The sequence below is a fragment of the Grosmannia clavigera genome (genome assembly GCF_000143105.1).
Source record: "Grosmannia clavigera kw1407 unplaced genomic scaffold GCSC_161, whole genome shotgun sequence".
NCBI lineage: Eukaryota > Fungi > Ascomycota > Sordariomycetes > Ophiostomatales > Ophiostomataceae > Leptographium > Leptographium clavigerum.
The window spans coordinates 452,759-471,814 of record NW_014040778.1 but is presented as its reverse complement, the minus strand read 5'-3'; the positions used below and the strand labels follow the sequence as shown (position 1 = coordinate 471,814).

The 19,056-nt window shown below is 58.1% G+C and overlaps 3 protein-coding genes across 3 annotated transcripts; 1 reads left to right on the top strand and 2 right to left on the bottom strand.

Annotated features, from left to right (window-relative positions):
* Positions 1–467: 467 nt before the first annotated feature.
* CMQ_8168 (Rho guanyl nucleotide exchange) lies at positions 468–7,703 on the bottom strand (the record flags this gene model as incomplete). The annotated part of the gene is made up of 4 exons (XM_014315709.1): positions 468–584; positions 655–1,081; positions 1,352–2,148; positions 2,223–7,703. The coding sequence occupies 4 exons, from the start codon at positions 7,701–7,703 to the stop codon at positions 468–470; spliced, it is 6,822 nt and encodes a 2,273-aa protein (XP_014171184.1).
* A 2,343-nt stretch (positions 7,704–10,046) lies between these two features.
* CMQ_8096 (telomerase reverse) lies at positions 10,047–14,268 on the top strand (the record flags this gene model as incomplete). The annotated part of the gene is made up of 9 exons (XM_014315637.1): positions 10,047–10,568; positions 11,089–11,260; positions 11,314–11,675; positions 11,730–12,143; positions 12,197–12,655; positions 12,712–13,615; positions 13,691–13,735; positions 13,787–14,057; positions 14,115–14,268. 9 exons carry the CDS (start codon positions 10,047–10,049, stop codon positions 14,266–14,268), a joined length of 3,303 nt encoding a protein of 1,100 aa, XP_014171112.1.
* Positions 14,269–14,747: 479 nt separating this feature from the next.
* CMQ_8178 (uncharacterized protein) lies at positions 14,748–17,994 on the bottom strand (the record flags this gene model as incomplete). Its single annotated transcript, XM_014315719.1, has 6 exons — positions 14,748–15,547; positions 15,612–16,162; positions 16,519–16,573; positions 16,654–17,266; positions 17,436–17,814; positions 17,900–17,994. The coding sequence occupies 6 exons, from the start codon at positions 17,992–17,994 to the stop codon at positions 14,748–14,750; spliced, it is 2,493 nt and encodes an 830-aa protein (XP_014171194.1).
* Positions 17,995–19,056: the final 1,062 nt, after the last annotated feature.

Below are 19,056 nucleotides of genomic sequence, written 5' to 3'. Positions count from 1 at the left end.
GTACGATACTTTGTCTTCCATCCTCCAGATACCGCATTTCCCATCCCATTCCATTTCAGTCAGTTCCCCCTCCCTCTTGTAGGTCCGAATATAAATAAAAGGATAGCTAGCAAAACCGGAAGCTGACCGAATCGAAAGTCGAACAGAATAACAAGTGCACACAACACACATATACACACACAAAAAACCCGCTCACCCATCCATTCTTCGGTCGCCGTTGCCAAGACATACTTCGCTTGTTTAATTCCCGGAAAAATATCGGGACCACCTTGGAAAACATGGACGCCATCCCTCGCCGCTCCAAAAGCATGTATACCATAATGCGAGTTGGGGTATGTCTTATCCCTTTCCTGTCCCACCCTTATCTAATATGGCATGTCCTGGCGATGTGAAAAAAGCCTCATATTTAGTTTGTCGGCAAAGCATGATGCAAAAAGCAGCATCATCATCACCTAGCTGCGGTCCTTCTAGGAATCCGCCAGCTTGGCAAAGTGCTTTGACCAGATCCACCCAACCAGCTCTCTCGGGTCGTCCTGATTCTTGGCCAGCCACAGCTCACCCTTTTCGGCAATGACATCGAAGACCTGGAGATGCTTGTCAGTCTGGATGATACATCGTCTGATTCATAAGCAAGCAGAAGCAAACACGACATACCTCTCCCGCCTGATACGTTAGATACGGATATCCTGCTTCGTGCTTCGTCTCAATGTTGAATTCGAATAGTGACGCTGCCAGCCACAGCACGTGATACCTGCCACTGCCCTTGCCACCAGCGCCGTGTGACGAAGCGGACATTGTATTTGCCGTCGGTCGTTCGCGTGATGAGGCTCGTGATGGCCGACTGGAGCCATCCAAACCGCCCACTCCGATGAAGGCTGCCATCATGCCTGCAGCCAAGGCTGTCGTCGTCGACGGCAACGCCTCGTCTTGCATCGGCATGGCTGAGCTGAACAGCCCTGAAAATCGGCGGCTGGCCCCGGCCACACTGCCACCACCACCGCCACCACCGCCGACGCTCTCGGCCGCAGTGCTCGCCGGGTATTGATTGGAGTTGTACGTTGAAGACGAGTCACGCCGCACCCTGTGCAATGCGGCAGCCATGCTGTTCTGTGGCAGCTGCTGCTGTTGCTGCTGTTGCTGCAGCTGCTGCAATTGTTGCAGCTGTAGCTGTTGCAGCTGGTGCTGGTGCTGGTGCTGGTGCTGGTGCTGGTGGTGTTGATGCTGGTGTTGGTGCTGGTGCTGATACCCGTGCCCGTGAAGACTGGAGTCAATGCTGGGCCGCGGCGCCGACTCGTAGCTGCGGCCGGTGCTCGGCCTTCCTGCAGCATTGCCAGCACCGCCTCCGACTGACGCCACAGACCGCCCCGACGATTCTGCTGGGAGACCGGGTGTGATGGGCGATGCCGAGCCGCCACGCGCGTGTCCGTTGGACGGGGCCGCGCCGTAGTAGTCGCTGCGGTAGTAATAATAGTGGTTCGGGTTTGCTGGGCCACCTGTCGGCGATGCAAACGCACCTGCTGCTGCGGCTGTGGCCTGTGCTGACGGCGTGGGCGACACGAGCCCGAAATGGCCGCTGCTGCGCCGGCCAAAGTCGGGCGTCGGCAGGGACGGCGTGCTGTCACTGTTGATGGATCCAGCGCGGACGCGTGGCGACATGTCCGACGGTCGGGACCGCGATCGCGACATGCTGATGCTGCCCGTGGCCTCGCTTCTGCCGTCTCTGTTCAGGATCGTAAGATTCTGGTGGATGTGCTCCTCCATGTCCCGGAACTCGCGCGTAAAGGTGGCGACAATATCGGCAATCTCCGGCACGCCTTGCTGTTGGCTGTCGTCGAGCACGACGCGCACCTTTTCCTTCCAGATGGCATACCAGCGCACCTGGATGCTGACGAAATTGCCCAGGCAGATGTTGCCAATCTTTTCCGTGTTGGCCGACAGCATCGGCAGCTCGCGCTTGAGCGCGTCATTGAGCGCCTCATACTGCTCCACCAGCTCGGCCAGCTGCTTGTCCACCTTCTTGTTGGCCTTCTTCAGCTGTGCCGCTCGCTCAAAGTCGAGCCGCCGTTTGGCCCGTTTCTTCATCGCCAGGCTGGGGTTGCCGTAGCATTTGATCACCTGCTCAAACGGCTCGATCACGTGCTTTCGTACCTGGGCAAGCTGGCACGAGTTAGACAAGACCGAGCGCGACAGAAAGAGAGGCAAGGCCGAAGAGAAACACTCACATGCTGGTCCAGCGCCACCTTCTCCATGTCCCGCATGGATACATTGAAGCGCGCCCACTTGCTTTCCAGCTCCGGGTATGGCGACGGCTGAAGCCGCATGACCAGTTCCATGGCCGACAGAAACTGAAGGAACTCGTGCACGTATGCCGTCACCTGGCGCGTGTAGAACTCCACGTCGCGCAGCACCACCTGCAGCCGTAGGTAGTCGTCGCCAAACTTCTCGTTCAGCTTCGTGTACTCTGCGTCCTCGGCCGGCCGGTTGTTGGACGCCTGTAGCTTGTCCACCCGCTTGCCAAACGCCCGTGCAAAGCCTGCGCGCACGTCCGAGTCCTTGCGCTTGCGCCCGACAATCTGCCCGACCAGCTCAAAGTTCTTCTTGGTCTTGTTGATGTCCAGGATCGCCGTCTCGAGCGCCGAACGCGCTACCATCAGCGCCGGCCTGTCCGGGTGGTCTGCCGGCGTGTACTGCAGCAGCTGGCTGATGAGGTTCGGGTACTTGGTGATACGCTGCATCGGCTTGATCAGCAGCGAGTCCAGATTCCATGCCGCCGTCAGGTCCTTGGCCACCTCGTTGCACTCATTCAGCCACACGTTCACCGTCGGATCCTCCTGGATCTGGATCAGCCGCTTTGCCGCACTGTCACTGCTCCGGAGAAATCCTTCGTGCGTCAACCGCATCTTGTCAATGTTCTTGCGGAAGACTGGCCCGAGGTGCGTCTGCCGGTCGCGCGTGTCTTCGTCTGTCTCGGCTGAAGCCGGACCGCTGTCTGATGCCAGCATGGAACTGGCTGCCGTCGCCGTATCTGATGCTGTCGAGCCTTCGCGAGTCGCTGGCGAGGGGCGTCGCGTGCTCTTGGGCGCATACACGCTGGACACGGCCTCCTTGAGCTCGACAAGAAAGGCCGTGTGAAAGGCAATGATCTCGTCAGAGTTGCGGAAGATGAGCTTCACCGTCTTGTCATCGAGCTGTGGACACGCCTCCGCCGTTCCCTTGTAGATCTCCTCCACAATGTTCATGTCGCGAACAAAGACTGCCTCGGTGTCGATGAGCTCTCGGATCACCATCTGGCGCTGAACGAGCCGCGCTTGCTCTTTGCTGCGTGCTGGCCGCTTCTCGTTGTTGCCGGTGCCGGCTGCACCACCGGTCATACTACTATCGATCGACGTCCGACTGTCGGCAACCGTTCTTTCAACCGCCCCGCTGGCATTCAGCCGCTCATTGTCCACCAGCGTAGCCCCGCTGATCGATTGGTGACCCATATCCAGCGACGACTGCTCGAACGAGGGCCGTGGCGCGAACACTGGCGGCAGCTGTGAGGCCATGATCGAGCCATCGGCCGCTGACGTGAACGAGCACTGGTCGTCCCGCAAAGCCATGCCCTGTATGTAGCTGTTCGGACGAGAGGAGTCATAGTAGGCACTCGACGAGCTGGGCCGCCCGCTGGCCTCGACGGACGAGTTGTGGCCTTCGGATGGCACAGGGACCGGCGGCGGGTCGTGCTCTGGCCGAGCAGGCCTTTTCTTGGCCGGCGACTGGCGAGACAGATACGGGATGTAAAAGTTGGAGCCCGTGTCGACCTCGGGCAAACGGTGGTGCTGAGGAGCCGTGCCGTCTAATGACAGCGAGATGTCTTGCGCCGACTGCTCCAGTGATGACACACCGACACTCTCGGCCTCTTGGATCTCGCTGCAGTCGTCATTCTGCTCCGACATATCCGCATAGGAGCCGGGCCGAGAGTCGAAATGGAAATGGTTTTGGCGCCGCTGGTTGTGCCGCTGTCGGACGTGAGGCTGATGCGTCGTGGCCGCGGCGCCTTGGCCACGCATGACAGAGTCGAGGCTGGTGTTGTATGCCGCAGCCGACGACGCCAGCTCACGGGCCGCGATATACTCGCGGGCATCGGCGCTTTCGACAGAAAAGTCCGTCCAGCCGGACTGCTGGCTAGACCGGTTCGCCGGAAACGTGAAGTGCGGCACGTTGAGACTGTTGGACGTATCGGGCGTCTGCTGCGGCTCACTGCCCGATGCCTGCCGTGCGTCGTCCGAGACATCGGACGAGGCGAAGGCAGAGTCGCGAAGCGTCCACACGTTATCTCTCAAGCTGGGACCAACGTAAAAGTCTTCCACAGCATCCAGTCGGGCGTCTTCGGGCATCGTGAGGCGGCTGCTCTTGCGAGACATTGGCGCCGGTGCGAGCTGGGTCTCGCGACTGAGGATCGTGACAGTTGTGTGGTTCGACTCTGATCGAAAGGGCTGTGGTTCGTACTCGGCAGAGCTGCGGTGCAAAAACAGGAACTGTTCGGTCACATCCGTGCCCGCGGCTTGCGGCTTCGATATCGGTTCTGCGTCCAGGCTATCGGTGCCCTGGTTTGTCTCGTTGATGATCGGGATCTCCAACGTGGCAACTTCATCCCTAGGCGGACGTCGGGGCGTTTCATGTTCCCCAACGAGATCGAGGCTAGGACTTTTGAAGTGTCCTGCGTCCATCGAAGAAGACGCCAGAACAGGCGTGACGGGCCGGCTGACGTCGCTCTCCTCATGGTAAGACCCTGGGATGGTTTTGACGAACGAAAGCGGTCTTGTGGCAGTGATGCTATCCGCGGGTGTAGTCTCGTAGCTGTCCCCGACGGAGGGTTGTTCGCTGTCCACCTTGACCTGGAAGGGAAATCGGTATAGTACTGCTCTGTGGCGGAAGGCCTTCTCGACGTGCTGATTTTCTTCAGTTGTGGGGGGAAGCGGGTCTTCCGACGAGGACCCGTCGAATGGCGAGCGATATTCAGCCTTCTCACGTTCTAGCCCGAGTTGGATTTCGTGTTGTTGTTGTCGTTGCTGCTGCTGCTGCTGCTGCTGCTGCTGCAAGAAGGCCGCGTCCGACAGCGGAGCCGTGCCGGATTCTCGAAGCGGCAGGTCGGTCTGTGCCTCGTTGTCGAACTCGGTGACGCCTGAATGCGCAGAAATGGCAGACCGCGGCGGTCCCTCATGTGCCGGCTCTAGTGGCGGAGAGCCCAGGACGGGAGGATCGGGAAATGTTCCGGGGATGCCAAGTGTAGGAGAGTCTCGCTTCGTGGGCTTGTCGGGATTGTCTGACTGCGATTCTGGCATATCAGTAACGATCTTTAGCCTGGAGCCAGCCAATTTCCCCACAGGTTCGTCACTAGTAGACGTGGCTGTGGCGCCAGTGGCGACTGCTACATTCGCGTTCCAAGACTCTGGCGTTTTTTCCGCGTCGACCGTGACAGGTGCGGACAAGGGAAAATGCCGCGTCGACGAGGAAGAGGCAGTCGAAGCATTCGCTGCGGCGGCCTCGGCGGCCCGTCTGTTTGCCTCCGTTTGTGCGAGCACGGCAGCCTCGGCAAACCCCTTGGCACGAGCAGCTTCTTCCAGTTCTTTCCTCCTTCTCTCTGCGGCTGCTTGCCGGGTGGCCTTTGCTTCGGTCTCACGGATGGATTTGCTGTATGCGAGCCGGATCGTCTCCCGGCGCCTGGCGAAATCGATGGGGCCCACGTCAATCTTCCGCCGTCGGGCCTCGGCTTCCTCCTGTCTTGCTAATGATGCGCGTGTGCTACCATGGGCCGACATCTTGCCAGTGGCAGACGACACCGGCTGCCGCGGCCTCGAGCTCCGTAGAGTAGGCGATAGTTTTGCCGGCGGGACGGATGCATAGGCGTTCAGGCGGCTGCTGCTGGGGGTTGCAAGCTGGGCTGGCGGCAGCTTTCGTGAAGACGATGTCGATGGTTTCGACCGTGCCGGGCCAGACGCCGGGCTTGTGGGAGTGGCCGTTCGTCTGGCAGGCGCCTTCGCGTTATTGAGCGAGACCGGGGGTGAATACAATTGGCGAGCAGACCTGCTCGTGGCGCTAGCTGGACGTCGTACAAGGCCGGGGGAACTGGATCGGGATATGGCGCGACCGATGCGCGCAGACGGATCGGTCTGCTTCTTCACGGAGATAGGGAGGCGAGAGGTGGGAGAAGAGGGGAGCCGCTGCTGGGGCGAGCTGGGTGGAGGAGTTTCGCTTTGGCTATGGGAGGGAAGTGGGTCGGCGCCGGCAGAAGCTGCAAGGTCAAAGGCACGTTGCCGGTGGTGGGTATGGACATCTCTGGGCTTGGATCCGGCCAAGTCGCTATGTGCCCGGCTGTGGCTCGCAGGGATTCGCGTTCCACGACCAGCCTGTGTGTGGGAGCTCGCAATGGGAAGATTCGTAGAATTTGCTGTAGCTGTAGCTTCAGCCGCCTGTGTCGACAGGACGCCACGGTACCAGTCCGTAGGCGATGCTGGCTCGGGATCGGCGCCGGCTTCGGATCGAGATCGCGTAAAAGGCCGTGCTGGGTAGGCACTCGAGTCGGAAGTTCGTCTCGGGCGAACAGTATTGATTCCGTAGCCCAGAGTCAGGGGAGCGTCAGCTTCGTCAGGAAGGATCTCTCCGAAGAGCAGGCCGTTGGTACGCAGAGAGGGCATAGGTGGCGGTGGTGAGGCCATCCGGCGAGCAGATCGAGGTGGTGACGACACGGGGGACGACAGCTGGGTCATCGACGGCTTGGCAATGCGACTGGCAAACGACTGTGGACTGCTCTCATGCTGTGATGGTGCCTGTTGGCGCAGACGGCCGGCGGGGCTTTTGACGCGATTGGCGGACGCGGTGCCTACGCCGGTAGCAGGCGATCGACTGCGGGAAGACGAAGAGGCAGAGGAGGACATCGAGGGCCGAGCAGTCGGTCGCAGTCTGGACGAGGTGGAAGAGACGGAGATCGACGGAGGCGACGAGGGGACGGCGATCTGGTCATAGCGCTTTTTCAGGTCCTTGACGCTCCTGGCTCTGGCTGCGGTCGGAGCCGGTCTGGAGTAGGCCGAGGTGGAGGAGGGCGAGGAGCTGTCGATGGGGCTGGAGACGGATCGACTGTTGGAGCGAAAGCCGTTGGTGTAGCCAGGGAGGGAAGAGGGGATCGTCGTTGGTGATTTTGGGCTGAGGCCATTGGCGTGGAATCGAGCCACGGGTATTTGCCGCGAGCCAGACGCAGCGGGAGCCATGGCATCGTCGGCAGCAGTCGTGGCTGTGTGGAATTGAGCGTCCTGCTGTGGGTAGCTGCGGTAGAAGTCGATGGGATCGACGGGATCGACGGAATCGGCAGAATCGGACAACGCGTTCGAGTGGACGGCAGGATGAGGAGTGTCGAGTGCCGGCAGGTCTACGGCGCCATGGAACGCGACCGGAGGCAGCAACGAAGGCTGGAACGGAGGGAGGAGCGAGAGGGGGGCGTATGGCAGGCTGCTGCTGCTGTTATTATTGTTGTTGTTGTTGTTGTCGTGATCTGGACGGCCGAAGTAGTTTAGGATGAAGGGATCGAAACGGCTGCTGCTGTCGATCTGTTGGGCGGTCTGTCCGTCGAAATGATCAGAGAGGCCGCGGCCGGACAGGTCGTCGCGGTCGTCCGAGCTGTCGAGGTGGAGGTGCCGACGGGCCTCGTCTCGATCACCATCGTCCATGGCAGGCTGGACATTTAGGCTCTCGGCCAGCCTCGAGCGTCACAATGGTTGGCCCCAGTGCTGCAACGGCCAAGGGGGTGGCCGTAGCGGTGGTGGCGACAGACAAAAAAGAATGCGGCCGGGCTCTGGTACGAGGCCGATGCGACCGATGCGACGAGGGCGACGACGAGGCAGAACGTGGGATGGCGAGCAGGTCGAGAAGGTCGAGCAAGGGCGAATAGGGCGAATACGTGTAGGGCGGCAAGCAGGACGAGGGATCGAAAACACATGTCGATTGATTGATGGGGGGGGGGGGGTCGGCCCAATTTTGGGGGTTGCTCTCATTGACCGAATAGGCAGGGGCTACAGGGAACAGACAGCTCACAGGCAGCCCACAAAGCCCACGCCACAGAACTGGACAGCTGTAGAGGAGGAAGGAAGAAAAAAAAACTCGGCCAGCAGACGGTGGGCCGGACAGGGGCAGCCCAGGGAAGCGTGTCTTAGCCAACAGGTGGGAGAGCTGGTGCGGCGTTAGCGTCTTAGCGCGCTACTTTGTATTGTGCAGATGCGCCACGTCGATTCGCACCCGGGAGTGGGCGAGACGTTTTTTCCTTGTCCCCTCTCTCTTTCTTGCCCTCCCTGTGCCGGTGCCTCCTTCCTTCTTTGGCCCCTTTCCCTCCCTGACCCCTTCCCCTGGCTAGTCCTCCGTGCTTTCCCCGTCCCGCGTTCTCGTCCATGCTCGTATCCGCTTTGTAATCCCTCTGTCTTTTCCAGTCCATTTGACTTCTGGCTTGCGGGTCGCCGTATCAATCTGAAGCTCCGTCTGCACGAATTGCCGCAAGATGCTACAGGTACACGGGTACGGAGCGCAAAATGCTATGTATGCCGTTTTCTCAGGACCCAACAACCTTCTTGGCCGTGCACCTTGTCTGTCGATCGTGTCTGCTCCACGGCTGGCTCTGGAGGAATCGACTGGCCAGAATTGATCGACACTGCCGCACTCTTTTGCACGCGGCTAATCCATGCTGTCCACTCGCCCAGCGCGCCAGCATGCAGCTTGCGACCGTGTGTGCACGGCCACTCGTTCACCCCCCCCTGGCTGTCTGCAGGCTCGCCTTCCTCGTGCTTACCGATGCCGCTCGCAACATGTGTCTCGTCCGTATACGTGTAGCTTATCGAAGACGGTACGGAGTACAGCCGTCCCATGTGCAACTGCTCGTACGTTGTGCATCAGCGTCAGCTCCTGCATGACCTCCTGTGCCGTCTGCGCGTTGTGCAGATTAGAGTCCCATTCCTTCCATCGCTAGTAATTCTATTTCCGCTGCTCGTGCTATGCATGCCAGATTGCACTGGCTGCCCTACCGTGGCACTAATAAAAGTACCCGACTCCGTGTCTAATTACGGAGCATTCGCACTGATAACGCCCCAATCCAGCCTGCTAGGCCCTGCTCTCAGCTCATTCTTCCCCGGCCGAACAACGCACCAGGGCCGCTACGATACGTGTGCCATGTAAGCATGCGCCTGTGCCCTCGTTTTCCGTCCCGTGCGACCTTGCGCAGGGGTCGTTTGGACTCTAGTACGCTCCTTCGGCTGTTCCTTCTCCTGTGTTCAGTGAGAGAAAACATCTGTGCTGATAAGTCCCACCGGAAACTTCCCGTCGACCCTAGCAGTCGTCTCTTTGACCGAGTCGCATTCGTATACTATGTACATACGAGTATGCCTCTGATAGCACTTGCCCTTGCAGCCGGACACGGCCTAGGGCCGCGTGCATGCAGCCTGCCTTTAGGTTGATATTAGCCAAAGTACTCCAACAAGCCCCCGGCTGATGTAGATAAAGATATGCCACTTTGTGCTCGTATTTTTAGCTGTTATATCGCATGTATAGAGCACGCAAGGAGTACGAGTGCGGCTTCCACGTGGGACAGATTTGCCATACGGAGTACATAGCAGCAAAGAGCAAAAGCAGAAAGAGAAAGAAGGCGAAACGAGAACATTAAGGGGAAGCACGTAATCCCGGATGGCATGGCATTGTCTGCTCAGCTGAAACGGAGGCTTCGTTGACAATCCTCGCTATCTTTACTCCGTACTCCGCTTTCCATTAATCCATACTATGTATCAGCGCACAACGCCAAGCCCTGCGCCCGTTCCCCATTTGGAAGGAACGCGTTAATCTGTCAACGCGCCGCTTTGTCTTCCACCAATTCTGTGTTATGTCACGAGATCACTTGCTGGCCAACCAAATTTCGATGCACACAACCACAGTCCTGATCTTTCGGGTTCCCGGCCTCGGCAGCTCCCTGCTCTTTTACGAGCCCGCCGGCATAGCTGACCCATGACGGTCCATGGACACATCATCTGTTTGTCATGGTTGACCAAGCCGACATGTCGGCCCTGATACGTCGCAAGAGGAAGAGGGCTGACGCAGACGACAGCCGCAACATTGGCGAAGCTCCACCCTCTCGTACGAAGCAGCCGAGGAGGGAGGCGTCTTCGGAACAGCATCCGGCAGCACACCGTCAACTAGACCCTGTTGTAAAGCATGCACTACTGACACGGTGCTTCCCACAAGTGCTGACACTCCGCGCCTACCTCTTGAGCAGGCTGCCGGCCTCGTCCCGGATTCGCCGAAAGAAGCTCCGAGAGGTCGGCCTCGCTGCAGACCCCAGCCCTGTTGAGCAGCGCCTACGCCGCCTGCTAGACAACGCGCTTGTCGCATGCTCTCACCATGACGGTTCCGGCCAAGGAGACAAGCCGCTCGACTCACTTCCTTCTCTGCAAGACGACCGGCAACAACAGCGGCTCGCCTACATCGAGCACAAGAGAGCAGAGGAGTCGCACGTCATCATCTCAAATGCGCAGGAGGGTGTCTTTTCTCCACAGTCCGAGGTAAGACATTGTGTGTCTCGCGCCGCCTGACATCAGCATTGCTCACCAGACAGATTGTTGATTTTACCGTTTGGTTGCTTTTCAAAAGAGCAAAGCAGAACGCCAGGATCCCTCAAAAGACAGGCGCGGGAGGAAAATGGTTCAGCGACCTTCCCCAAAATGTGCTGTGTCATGGCTTCCAGAGAGGTCGAGGACCATCACCCGTGGACATATCGATCGCGGAAGGGGACGAAGAGGGAGAAGCAATCTCTCCGTATCCGTATCCTTGCAATAGCACCATTCCAGATCTTCACTGCATAAGATCGCCGCAACATGCCCAGGCACTGAAGGAGAATCCGTGGCCGCAGCTCCTAGCTTTGTTAGGAGCGGCAGGCGAGAAAATCATGCTTGATATGTTAATTGACTGCTCGATTTTTCTCCCTGTCGATGCTGGACGCAGCAATCTCATCCAAGCTTCCGGTGCGTTGGCATGTCTGAGTCCGAGGAAAGTAGAAGACTGACTGACTTCCTCTCAGGCAAGCCCTTATGCAACTTGGAGCCCTTGACCAAATTTCAAGCGACAGAACAGACAGCACGCGATACACGTGATGAAAAGAGCCTGTCCGACATATCCTTTGTGAGAAACCGCATGTTCTACGCCAAGCCGAGCATGGCGCAGTCTGGGGCGGTACACTTTGGATTGAAGCATATTCGTGAGGTCATCCCGGTATCATGCGACATACGGGGCCAATCCTAACACGTGCAGATGTTCTGAACCGTTTCTCTTACCGAAGCTGTCCAACCAAGAAGGTCGGCTTGCAGGAATTGGCTGCAGCCAACAATCATGGCACCGTCCACATGATGATGTACATGTTTCCTCGACAATTTGGCCTCCACAACGTCTTCACGTCTGTTGTGGATCGTGCCACGACGGCCCAGCGATTCCAGGATTACACACTGCGAGAGGCCGAGATTTCGGCCAAGTTTGGCAAAATCGGCTGGAAAGATCGATCCGCTTCGGTTCGCATTCCCAAAAGGCTAAGAGGGATGGCCGTTCATCTCGTCGAGAGACTTCGGAAACTCCACAATCGATGCTCTTACTACGAGCTTCTGCAACACTACTGCCCTGTAAGCCTCCCTGTGGTGCTTGTATTATTCAACGTCTAACTACAGCTCTCGTAGGACATTGCATATCAAGAGACAAGGCACGAAGTTACCTCTGCGGAGCCTGGTAGTCATAAGGAAGAGGCCCACACTTTGGTCAGTTTAGGACATCCGAATCAGGAGTCCGCATCGAAGGATGTTGCAACAACTGGTCAAGACCCTGCGCCACAACGGCAGCAGTGCGTCCCATATAGTTCCAAATCCGGACCGGAGCTGAAAAGCACGACGCCTCTGGTGGAACTTGCCACACCGCTGCAACGTGTTTCCACCTTCTGTCAGGCTGTCATTTTAAACGTTGTTCCCAACGACTTCTGGGGCAACGGTGAGGCACAGGCGAAAAACAGGCAAGCCGTTCTCAAGAAGGTCGATCTGTTCTTGCGGCTGCGGCGGTTCGAGACGCTCAACCTGCACGATCTTATGCAGGGAATCAAGGTAGGACTGCCCCCACCGCAATTCCAGACAGTGCTTGCTGACCCTACCTTCAGATCTCGGACATTCTGTGGCTAGCTCCTCCCGGACTTCGAAAGGGCAAGATCAGCCAGACCGATGTTCAAAAAAGACGACAGATTTTTGCTGAGTTTCTCTATTATCTGTTCGACTCGTTTTTGATACCCCTTGTCCGCAGCAACTTTTACGTCACCGAATCCAGCAGTCACAGAAACAAGCTCTTTTTCTTCCGCCATGATGTCTGGCGTCGCATCACAGAACCAGCCCTGGTGGGTCTGAAGGCCAGAATGTTTGAGGATATCAAACATGGCGAGGCTCTCCAAATCTTGGGATCCAGGGACCTGGGATATGGTCAAATCCGCTTGCTTCCGAAACAGGCAACCGTGCGTCCGATTATGAATCTGCGTCGTCGAACTGCCGTTAAGGGGGGCACGAGGCTCGGTAGCAGCGCAAACACGATTCTGGCGCCTGTCCAAGCAATGCTCAAGTTTGAAATAGTGAGGCTGATACGCTCTTTCTCGAAACGCATTAGAATTTCAGTCATTTCTAACAGCTCATGTTTTCTCTACTTAAGAAGCAACACCCTGAACGTCTAGGATCCGGCATGTTTTCGGTGGGAACGCTTTTCAAAAAGCTGAAAGAGTTCAAAAAACGCATGGCCTCCGAGAGCCAGCACACCTTCTACCTTGCCAAGGTAGATGTCAAGTCGGCCTTCGATACGATGCCACAGGAAGCAGTGGTTGAGCTGGTGCACAAACTTTCGTCTCACCGGGCATATTATATGGACAAACATGTGGAGATGGCAGCCCCTGAGAACAGAGGACTTGGAGGCGTCTTTAATGCTGCGGTCAAGGGCGACTTTGTCCCGATGCGTCGGTGGAAGACAATAGCCTCGGCGAGCACAGATGCGTCGGGCTTTCACGATGTGGTGGAGAGCAGCTTGGCGACGTATCAGCGAAATGCCATCTTTGCGGACACAGCCTACCGGAAACCCCGAGATTCGGCTTCACTGGTAGGACTCGCGGCGTCCCACATTCTTCAAAATCTCGTCAAGATCGGCAAGAAGTTCTACCGGCAGAAAACGGGCATTCCGCAAGGGTCGGTCCTTTCGGCGTTGCTGTGCAACTGCTTCTATGCGGAACTGGAAGCAGAGGAGTTGGGATTTCTGGACGCTGACGGCAGCAAAGGCTGCCTCCTGCTGCGTCTGATTGATGATTTCTTGCTGATCACCACAGACCAGAGCAAGGCCGCTCGCTTTGTCGAGGTGATGCACCGGGGCTTGCCGCAGTACGGTGTCGCCGTCAGCTCGGACAAGAGTCTGGTGAACTTTGACTTGCAAGGCCCTGACGGAAAGTCCGTTTCGCGAGTTGCCAACGGTGCATGGTTTCCCTACTGTGGCCTAGTCGTCAACTGTTTGACGCTTGATATTGCTAAGGACTGGGAGACGAAGAAACAAGGTAAATTATTTAACCATTTGTCTTGTAGCCGGGATCTAACACGAGTGCTAGTTGTGTTCGATACGCTCACTGTAGAGCATGCACGATCTCCCGGACATAACTTCAAGAGGAAGATATTCAGTATGTATTTGACGCGATTTTGTTGCTCGTCATCTTTGCTAACCCTCCCAGACGGCTTCAAGGTCCTTTCCCACGTCATGTTCTTCGACACAGCGCACAACTCATTGCGAACGACACTGTGCAATGCCCATAAGGTGTTCTCGGATACGGCGGTCAAGGTGTGGGCATACACACGGTGCCTGCCAAGAGATAAACGGCCGAGCACAAGGCTCGTCATTAGCACCATCGAGGAACTGTCCGAGCTTGCATATACTGTTCTGAACGGCAGAGCCCGGCGAATGCCCGAATATCAGTTTTCGGTGTTTAAACCACAGCTTCGGTGGTCCGTCCTCCTTAATGGATTTCCACATACACACATGCTGATTTGATCTCCATTCAGGCTGCTTCTTCATGCATTTTCCGGTGTGCTCGGGAAGAAACAGGCCGGCTACAGCGATGTTCTTACGTGGATTCGCAGTGAGATGCACTATTTGCGAAGCCAGCAGGACTTGCGACTACCTAAAATATTTATTGAGACCTCGGTGCAGGCGTGAAAGGTTTCATACTTCGTTAATCTCAATCCGACATCAATGAAAACGCCCTGCCGTTTCCACTCCAACAAGTGGCAATACAGAAAAGTCAGCGCCACGAGAAGCTTCATCCAGATATGTGCTATGCATGCCCATCATATTGCCAGGCCAGTATCCCACCAATGTTTCCCAACGTGCCAATAAGGCAAGTCGTCTGCATACCACCGCCATGTAGAATTTCCGGCTCGGCTGCTATCAAGCAAAGGGCGTCCGTCTTCCCCCCCTCTGCCGTTACTGCCATACAAGACCCAGCGGACGGGTGAGAAGGGTACGGGCTCAAACAGCCAGACACCGCTACGGCAGAGGTCATCGGCGAAGAGGTGGTGAGTGGCCAGCAGCCAGGCGGCAGCAAAGAGCAGGTTTCCAGCACGACGCCAGAACCGGGACGGACAGAGGCCGAGACACGAAGCAGCAGGAGTAAGCAGTTGATGACGGAGGCTTTTCTAGACAGCGATGCCGGCGCCGGCGAGGGCGAAGAAGAGGGGTTGCTGCCACCAGAGCGAGCGAGCACGGCCAGCACTGGTGGAACTGCCGGCGGCGTGCAAGAAGCCGGACTGCAAGAAGGCGATGACGAGGCCAACGGGATGTGTAGAGCCAGTCTTGATGTCTGCGTTTCTGGCTCTGGGAGGTGACAAGAGAGCGAGACGGACGAGCCAAGCAGTGGGTGCGACAAAGGCGACACGAAAGGTCTGGTGCCAGAAGCCGCCCCAGAAGCCAGCGAGGCCATGGTCAAGCAGCTGGTTGAAGCTGCCGAAGATGGACGGGTAGTGCCACAGCTCGGCGCGCGTGGTGCTGGAGCCGGTGAGCCAATGCAGCGGTCCACGACGGCCCAGAAGGAGGACGAGTGCCAGATGGCTGATGGAGAGGTACATGTACAGGCCGGCGACGACACCAGCGAGGCAGAGGAAGGCGCGGTAAAGCGACAGCAGGGCGGGGTAACGATAAACAAAGGCCAAGACGGGGGGCAACTGGAGCAGGTGGAGCAGGTCTGGGGCGAGGTGCTCGGGCAGCGAGCCGAAGACGAAGAAGGGATCCAGCGTCATGACGACGGCGGCGATATCCAGCACAAGATAGCCGGCGACAACGGCCAGCAGGCGAGAAGAGACAAAGGCGGCATAGCTGCGGTGGCGTCGGAAGCCGGCAGCACTCCGGATGGCCATGGAGTCGAGCTCGACAGACTCGGCAGAGTGAGCATGTCGAGGAGGTCTGAAGCGTGGCAGTTGGGAGATGCACCAATTCCAGCCTAAGAGCAGAGTAGAGTAGATTAGTCAGCATCCGGGCCACTGCAACAACAAGACGTATCTTACCAGTTCCTCGCCAAGCCATAACAAGGTCCAGGGTCCAGTCGAGCCGAGTGAGAAAGGAGTGGTCGGCCGGGAAGGACTGCCAGAAGTAGGCGGAACCATCTTGGAGGCTCTGGGCGATGCTGGCATCCAGAGCCATGACGTCATTGATGTCATTGATGTCGTTGCGCTCCAGTTTCAAGGCCGGCCTCCTCTCGACGCGTTCGGCATCCCGCTGCGGATTTGTCCAGACGAGCACTGTCAGGGTCCAGAGAGAGCCCCAGGCGGCGAGCAGACCGGCACCGTATGCGCTAGCAAAGTTGAGGCTGGACACGGGCGGCCACCACGGCGATGGCAGCATGCTCACGTTGAGTGCCACGATGGCCACGGCCAGGGGGATGCGGGCTGCTTGAAGGCCGTATTGCTGGGGCAGCGCCAGATATAGCGCCGGCAGAACAAAGGACGGCACAATGCACCACGGCAGCAGCAGAGGACGGACTTGGCCGAGGGCGAGAGCATCGCGGAAACCTCGTCGCAGGACCTCGCGTTGATAGTCGGCCAGCGTTGCGGCCGGACTGTCGGAGATGTCCATGAGGGGAAGGGATTATGGAGGTACAAGGGAGAAATAGAGAGACACTGAGAAGCAGAGGAGAAAAATCGACATGAGTCCAAGCCGCACGTGACCCGTTGCCCAACAGCCCTACGTGGCACATCGGCCGGGTGATTGGGGGCGAAACAGTAGATGCACGAAAGCGGATCCAAGCCTAGGAGCTGAAGCTCTTGTATTTGCCTTTGGGCCCAGCTGTAGGAGCGGATGTACGGGTACACATTGTGATTGGTATTGTATACGGAGTACTCCGTAATAAGATTGAGACAACCCCATCACGTGACTGTCGAAGTAGCCGCTTAGGATGTCACGATGGCATCAGACCGATGGAAGTCCTCCGCTCCACCGTCGCCTTTACGGGCGTCTTCCGCCTCGACCTCTGTCCGCGCCTGCACCGTTGCCTTTGCCTACAAAACGAGTCAACGGCCTAGACGGACCGCCGGCGACGGCGGCACTTACTGGCTGACTGGGAGCAGTTGCCCGCGTAGGGTTGCTCGTTGAAGAGGCGGATGGCGGCGTCGCGAACGGCATAATCGATCAGCTGGCCAGAGCCTGGCTGGAGGGCGGCGGACCAGTCAAAGTCGGCGGCGAGGCCGGCGAAGCCGCCAAACTTGGTGCGGACGTCGATGTCGTTGGTGATGCCGTCGTGGCTGACGGTGAAGTTGCCACCGGAGGCGATCTCGCCCGAGACGGTGTTGACGGCGGATGAGTACTCGGACGCGGCGACAGCGGAGGTGATGCCGACCTGGGCGGCGATGGCGGCGATGCTGCAGTCCTGGTTGGCGCTGTCGAGCAGGAAGCGATTGGCGCCATGCATGGCGGCCAGGAAGCTGGTCAGCAGCGAGGCAGTAGCGCTGCTAGCCAGGGCCGTCTCGCTGACCGTGAAGGCGCTCGACGTGATAGGCGCCACCAGGTCCGAGACGCGGGCCAGGACGGTCGGCGCCTCAGCCGCCGCCAACGCCGCACCCTCGACCGTGAAGGGGTAGTTGAGGATGGTCGCATAGGCAGCCGAGCCGTTGGCCAGGGCGCCCGACGTGAGGGCGGCATACCGCGTGGCCGTGCCGCCGACCGTCTGTGGAGGGCGTCAGCATGGGGTGGAGGGGTGGAGGGGTGGAGGAGAGGGGGAGTGCTAGAGGGGAGTGCTGAAGGGGGAGTGGCTACAGAAGCCTCTTGTTTTCTCGTATTCCCGGGACCGGAGTTTTCTTTTTCCTCTTCTCTCCCCCGCCTTCTGCTTCGCTCACCATAAAGTAGTAGTCCCCGTTGGCCAGCTCCAGCCCGTTGGCCGACAGGACGTCCTGCAGCAGGTAGGCATACCCGCTGGTGGGCGAGTCGACCATGATGGGCTTGCCCTTGAGCTGGGAGAAGGCGGTGATGGATGGGATCGAGGCCACGACCAGGTCGGGGCCCTGGTCTAGCTGGCCTAGCACGGTGACGTTCTCGGCCTTGTTGAAGCGGTAGTTGAGCGCATTGTCGACGGTGGCGGTGAGGATGTCATAGTCGCCATCCAGGAGCGAGTTGAAGGCCGAGACGCTGTTGGGAACGAGGTTGTAGACCACGTCCAGGCCAAAGGCCTCGAAGAAGCCCAGCTGGTTGGCCACCGAGTACGTCGCCGTGGGCAGACTGCCACGCGACGAGATATAGTCAGCACGGGCGGCCGCACGAACCAGCCCATCGACATATGCATGGGAACGAGGGTGACACGTACAAGGCACCGTATTGGACCGTGTCCAGAGCCAGGCAACCGGCCACCAGGCACGTCATAGCTAGCACGCGAACAGGCATGGTCACCTGGGCGCGCATGATGCCGATCGGAGGCAACAGACGAGGTGTGGAGGGAACCGGAAAGAGTGCAGGACGTTACGAGATTTTCAGGATGCAGTCCCCTTTATTCACACGTGGCGATGGAGTCACTAACCCACATCCAGCACATTAGTCAACCTTTTGCAACTTCCTTCTCCCTTCTGCAAGGGGAGAGTCCACCGGGGCTAAGATGAAGGACTCGTGTCCCAAATGGCTCTGGCGTCAGTTCTTGTCATCGTACTAGTGCTGTCATGAAGCCACCCCTGTCTTGGTTGATGGCTACGGAGTAGATGGGACGGCCGTCACTTCTAGCGTCACCGAGACAGGCAAGCGACGCTCTGCTCGCCTTTGCACGCTGTTCGAGACCGCGTCTTGGCAGCCGGATATTGTATATTTTTTATACTTTGCAGATACCCGTCAATGAGCTAACGCATCGCTAACGGCCTGGCTTGACTTTTGTACAAGCGAGATGGCTTGACGGCCCTTTATTAACGCCTCGTCCATACGACTTCATAGTACTATGTATGCTTATTGCGGGAAGGGGTGCCGGTCGCAATGAGTGGCAGAGCAGCGTCCACGGTCGCTGGCGCCATTACAATAAGAAGCCTCTACAGCTGTCCCGGTGAAGATGCAGGTACGAAGTACATGACCGACTACTCCGTATTGCGACAGCTTAGCCGCCGTTCTCCTCTCCCTTTTGGATCATCGGGGCCATCATATCAGATGCTGCCTATTGTGCATCTGTCGTATAAAGCCTGTCCGACTTTTGATTAGTGGCGAAAAATTGGCCCGGGAGACCCAGCAAGCCGAAGGCTCCGTAGAAGCAGCAAAGCGTCGTCTGCTAGCCTCGGCGTCGACAGACTGGCCCTGACCAAAGGGGATAAGATCACTGGCTTTAGACCGATCGGTGCTCTTCTTTGTCACCTCCAAACCGACGGCGCCACCAGAGGGGCGATTCAGCCTGCATGACACGTCCTCCTTCCACATGAGTTGTCTGGTCCAGGGCCAACCCCAGCTGGCTGCAGCAACTGTCGCCGACCCCGGACACGAGGCCATGTATGA